At 38.1% G+C, this 6,000-nt stretch overlaps 1 protein-coding gene across 3 annotated transcripts in view; it reads right to left on the reverse strand.

Annotated features, from left to right (window-relative positions):
• The window catches only part of col5a1 (procollagen, type V, alpha 1), an 84,825-nt gene extending 80,201 nt beyond the window's left edge, over window positions 1–4,624 (reverse strand). For all 3 annotated transcript variants that reach the window (XM_083565001.1, XM_083565000.1, XM_083564999.1), the window contains exon 1: window positions 4,172–4,624. Coding sequence is in view for 2 of the 3 variants with exons in the window: in XM_083565000.1 (XP_083421126.1) it covers window positions 4,172–4,283 (112 nt within the window). In the remaining variant the exon portion in view is untranslated. The remainder of the gene's footprint in view (window positions 1–4,171) is intronic.
• Window positions 4,625–6,000: the final 1,376 nt, after the last annotated feature.

Raw genomic sequence — 6,000 nt, forward strand, 5'->3', positions numbered from 1 at the left:
GAACTGTTAATTAGCTGATTAGTACAATCTGGTGTGTTGAGAGAAGGGAAACACAAAAATACTCAAGCTATGGGTCATAATCCAAGTTAGGAAGTTGTGTAATTTGTTTGTAAAAATGTGAGAATATGTTTGTATCGATTTGCAAAACAACATTTCACAAAGTTTCACATTTATATGAACTTTTAATGTTTAAATTCATACTGTAGTTAATGCTAAAATTTTTCTTTAATTTTAAGTTAAGTCGGGTAAGTCCTCACTGAAGGCCCAGGTACCAAATGCACGGCCCGTCACTGGAATTTACAACCTCTCAATCAGAGTCCATCATCCTACCACTTTTGAGCTACCAATTCCCATGAACTGAGGTACTATTTCAAAGTCATTTGAAAAAGAGCCACCACTAATCTGCACAAATACGTGATAATTTTTTTTTACATCTGAATGAACTTGACATTCATTCATTTTCTCCCACTTATCTGTAATTCAGGTCGCAGGGGCAGCAGTCTAAGCAGGCCCCCACCTTCGACTGCTGCCCAATTCTCACAGCACCGTTACTTACGGTCCCTCCTGCAGGTGGTGAGCCCACGGGAAGGTGGCCCCACGTCACGGACCTTGATATTTCCCTCGTAAGGGACCCCCGGAGCATAGAGGGTTAAGGGCCTTGCTCAAGGGCCCAAGAGTGGCAGCTTGGCGATACCGGGGCTTGAACCCCAGACCTTCCGATCGGCAACCCAGCGCCTTAACCGCTGGAGCCACCACTACCCCCGGAAGAACAACTGTATTTTAATTGTTTTTGACTGAGGCCTGAAATAGCTTCAATGCTGTCTAACTGAAACAGACTATCAATCTTAATTTACAATGCTCATTTGGAAAATGGATGTCATCACTAAATCTGGTAAATCCTGAAATCAGTTTCTGATACAAAATAACAGGTGTAAAATAAATAGGTAAATGAAATGCATGTAGCATTAGCAAGTCAGGTGACCAGCTTAGTTACTTCCCTACATTAGTAATGCTGGAGGCTTTTAGAGGTTACCAGTTGTAGTGATGGCAACACAGATCCAAAATTGTGGCCTGAACCTAAACAAACAAACAAAAGAATGAAACACCAACCACAAACTTGCAATTTAAGCAGGCAAACTGATTTCAAAACTAATACAGTAATACGGTAAGTAAAACTACCAATCACCATGTTTCCCAGGGAAACAGACATCAAAAGAGCAAAGGCAATCAGCATATGAAAAAACATTTCGGCTTAACATTTTCCCATTAAATGTATTACTTATATTTTAAATTAATTTTTTTTTTACTTTTGATTTTTAATGATATTTAAATTTACTGATAAATGTTAAATAATTACAGCATTTAAGTGGTAAGTAAAATTTACTAAAGTTGATTACCTGACTAGCTAACACAATAGGTACTACCTACTTTTACATTGACCTATTCATCTATGTATTTGGCCACTTCTTTAATTTAATAATTTTCATACAAGCATCCTGAATCCTTGAAATTCATGTAAAAAACAAACAAACAGCGCTGTAGATAAGACTTCAATATGCATTTAAAGATTTCATTTCACAGGGGCCACCTTATGCTATATCACATGGGTTCCCAACACTGGTCCTGAAAACTTTTGATCTGAACATTATAGGTTAAAATCCCAGCATTAATGAAATAAAATGAAATGTATTTTATTTGTATAGCGCTTTTAACAATGAACATTGCCTCAGCAGCTTTACACAGATAATGTGGTGTTAAAAATTAATAAGATCTTGTTTATAAGTGCATTAGAGCTTTACCAAGCTGTCACTGCTGTGCCCTTAAGCCATTTACCCTCAGCTGCTGAATTGTTTAAATTAGATAACTGTAAGCTACTCTAAAATAGAGTGTTTACCAAATGCTGTAAATGCAAAAGCCCCTGTACTGCAAATATTAGTGTCTTCACAGCTCTAACATGCCAACTTCAACTCAGGATGAACTGTTAATTAGCTGATTAGTACAATCTGGTGTGTTGAGAGAAGGGAAACACAAAAATACTCAAGCTATGGGTCATAATCCAAGTTAGGAAGTTGTGTAATTTGTTTGTAAAAATGTGAGAATATGTTTGTATCGATTTGCAAAACAACATTTCACAAAGTTTCACATTTATATGAACTTTTAATGTTTAAATTCATACTGTAGTTAATGCTAAAATTTTTCTTTACATTTAAATTAAGTTTACATATACATTTACATTTAAAAACAAAATTAAAGCTAAGATTCTACATAAATCTAATGCAAATCTCATTTTAAGAATATTTTTATATTTGTTGCTCAGTATACTGGCAGATCAAATTGCATACTGGTAATGCTCTTTCAAATATATCAACCTTTCAGGAAAAAACATGTAGGAATATTTTGCAGACACCCTGTGGACCCTTAGTTTTAAATTGCTGATGGTAAGATTCATGTTCAAGTCAAGGCAAAAAGGAGTTATGAATTAAGAGGGTCTACGCAATGAACAGATTTGTGGGGAATCGCAAATGGAAAGAACTCCACCTCCCTTTCGCTTTTCCCTAGTTTTTTCCCCTCTTTTGTCCCTCCCTCTATTCCCCAGGACAGATTGGAGAACCGAGAAAGGAAGGACACAATCATGTTCTTACTGCTTATATTTTGTGAAGACAGTTGTGTAAACCTGAAAGTTGTGCAGACATGTTTGTGAATTAAAATCTGTGCAATGTGAAAGAAGTTGAGATTCAAAGAGTATTAATGTTTAAGGTTTTACAGTCATTTAAAAAGGCTGAGTTTTTTCTATATTTTGTTTGAGCACAGCAACAATAAACATTGTTCAAGCACTAATGGGAATTCAGTAGTGACAATTCAGTAGTGAATGTGACTGACCCAGACCCTCAACCCACCTTTTATATACTTGGGCAGAATTTGTTTCTTGTATCGTGTAAACTGAATTTAATTTATAAATACTGAGCTTGCAAAAAACAAACAAACAAAAAAAAAAAACAGACATATGATGTATAGCCTAAGTAAACAAGAAACCTATATAGACCCTCAATACACACAACGATAGATAAATAAATAGCCACAACAGGTGTAACACAGAGAGTCCACTGTGAATGGCAGGTACTACATGTGTTGAACATTTAAACAATTCTTCAAAAACTTGAAACATTGCAGTTACACTTTTAGGGTCAATTAAAGAATGCGTTTAATTGAATGAAAGGGAACGGAACGAGCGCCTCCCGTCTTCAGCATCTCTGCGCGAGAGAGATGACACGCGGCCGCTCCACCCAACATAACGGGCGGTCGCGCTCCCGAACCCCGCCCTTTTCGAGCTCGAGACTTCAAGGCAGTTGTGCCTTACATACTCTTTAATGGACGTAATCAATAAGTAACACAAAAAAAAAAAAAAAAAAAAAAAAAAAAAATGGTTTTCTTATCAAAACGAAGAGAAAGAAAAAAGAGGAGGGTGAAGAGACGAAGGAGGAGAGAATTAACGCATAACTCTATACCTCTTGTTTCTGAGTGCGCATATTTTTTCAATTACGTTCGGGGTTCGTGGAAAAGGGAAAATGTTCCCCTTTGCCAAAAAACTAAAAGCGCGCATGAAATGTTGCCAGTAAAAATGACTCTCGCTCTATAGTGATCTAGCTTACTCTAAGAAATCTCAATAACTTAGGGAGCGAAGAGTTTGATGTTTATGTTTGATTATTTACGTGTCACGGTTACAATACAAGACGCAGAAATGTGGCTACATTTCTTTTGTTGGATCGTATGAATAATGCGACTTAATAAGTAGGATAAAAATAGAAAATTGCATCTGCTGTGTGTGGGGACGCTGGTACGGATGCTCAGAGCACGCAATTTAAAACTAAAAAAATGTCGTGCGCTCCTATCCGAGTCATCTAGCAACAAATGGCGCAGTGAATCATCTGGTTTCTGTCTGCTGATGTGCACAAAAAAAGTCTCAACCTTTCCCCAAATCAATCTCTTTCTTTACTACTTTCTTTACTTTGCATAATTGAGAAAAGAGCAAAAAAAATGTTGCATCAGTTACTTTGGAATTAGCAGGTCTACTTTAAAAGTCTACTAGTGCAATACTTGGAAGTATCTTCCAGGTTTTCTATTCCCCACTAGTATTCACACCCCATCCGGTTTCAATTCACGCGTCACCCACCTGGTCCAGCGAGCGACGACGTGGTTGCTGAGGCGAAGAGCAAGAGCATCGTTAAAGCTAGCCGCGCGCCCTTAAGCCTCCGTTTCGCTTTCCACTTGATTTGGTTATCCATGACCGTCCACACACAGCGCGCGTGAGGCGGCGACGATCTGGGACTGGATTAGCTTTGGACTTTTTGTTATGCCGAGCGCGGCCCGGTGCAGAGAAGAAGGACTTGTACGTCCCAGAGGAGAGAAAGAAGATTAAGAAGATGAGGAGATGGCCGGAACGAGTCTCTCATACAGCCATTCGGTTCAAGCGAGAATTCGGAAAGTCCTCGCGCGTGACGTTCGGAGAGGCGGGGGGCCGCGCGCGCGCTCCTTCTTCTCCTTCTCGCCCGGCCGTAGTTCTTTCCAAGCTGAAATGATGCGCTGCTCCTGCCCGCGCGTCACTCAAACTCCGAGCCAAAGGCAGAAAGGAGGCATTCCCACATCCTGACAGTGGAATAGGATCCACCCCTGGAGAAACAAGGGGCGCCTCATTGGTTCATAAGGGTTGTTGAGGTGGGGGCACATTCCCACATTCTGTTAAGCGAATAGGAGACACGCACGGGGAAATCTCATTGGCACACAAAGGATTTTTTTGGAAAGGGGGTTAAACTAGTTTTCTCATTCTTTAACTTTTGATGTGAATGTCTGTCAGTGGATGCATGCATGTTAGAATGAGTGATTGTGTCGATGCATGTACTGTAAATGTGTGCGATTGTGTGCGCATGTGTGTAGGAACTTTTTAGTGCATGTGTTTGTGTGTGGGGAGTGTGTGTATGATTTTTTTATTTTATATATGTGGGTGCAGGTATCTGTGAATGTGAAGGTGTGGTTGCATGTGTGTGTGAATGTGTACATTTGTGGTTGTATTTGTGTGTGAATGCATGTGAATATGTGGTTGCATGTGCATTTGTGTGAAAATGTGTGCATATTTTATACATTTCCTTTTTATTTATCTTATTAGTTTCTGTTAAATGGATAAGCCAGAAGAGTGTTCAGTGATGAATAATGTAGTAACAGATATATTCTTAGTTCTACTAAGAACAGCTGAGCACTCAGGGCCATAAGGGTCACAGTCTTTCACATTGGTAAAGAGCTATAAATGCCCCAAAGAGGGCACCAGTCCCTGATTTAGCTTGTGACAAATAATCTGCTCATTGTTGTTATTTTTGCAGTAATAGTGTTAATAGTGTTATAGTGCTAACCATTGGCAGATTATAGCTCTAAATTCTGACTGCCAAGATATCAGCTTATTAACCAAATTCTTTGTAAGTTTAAATTATACTGGACCAGGACGGGAAAACAGTGTCAGTAACATGTACCAGTACTAGTATAAGCTGGTTTTAATATTTAAGGAGGGAGCAAAAAAATCTAACTATCAACTAACTAATTATTTATGTTATGAATACATTAGAGTAGCAGAGGGTATCACCAAATACATAGACATAAAACTATAAAAAAATAGACAGCAATAAACTCTTATTGAAAGACAGATAGCAATATCAATTGTGATTCTACATTTTTAAGTCAAATCAGCCAGTTATTTTGTTCAATTAAAGGAACACAACATGTATTATTCTATCTTTTTAAATCACTTTCTGTCATTTGTACTTTGATGTTTAGTCTAATTGCTTCTAGTTCTTATTCAATTAATTTGTAAGATGAATAAACAAGAAACATCCATATTTTTCATGTTAAAAAGAAAGAGAAGGAAAAGAAGGAGAGGTGCGTTATACTTGCCTTGTGTACTTTAGAACACAGTACAATTATTTCTTTGCATATCCAGCAACATTAGGAAGCTGG

Source organism: Silurus aristotelis (genome assembly GCF_946808225.1).
Source record: "Silurus aristotelis genome assembly, chromosome: 16".
NCBI classification, from domain to species: domain Eukaryota; kingdom Metazoa; phylum Chordata; class Actinopteri; order Siluriformes; family Siluridae; genus Silurus; species Silurus aristotelis.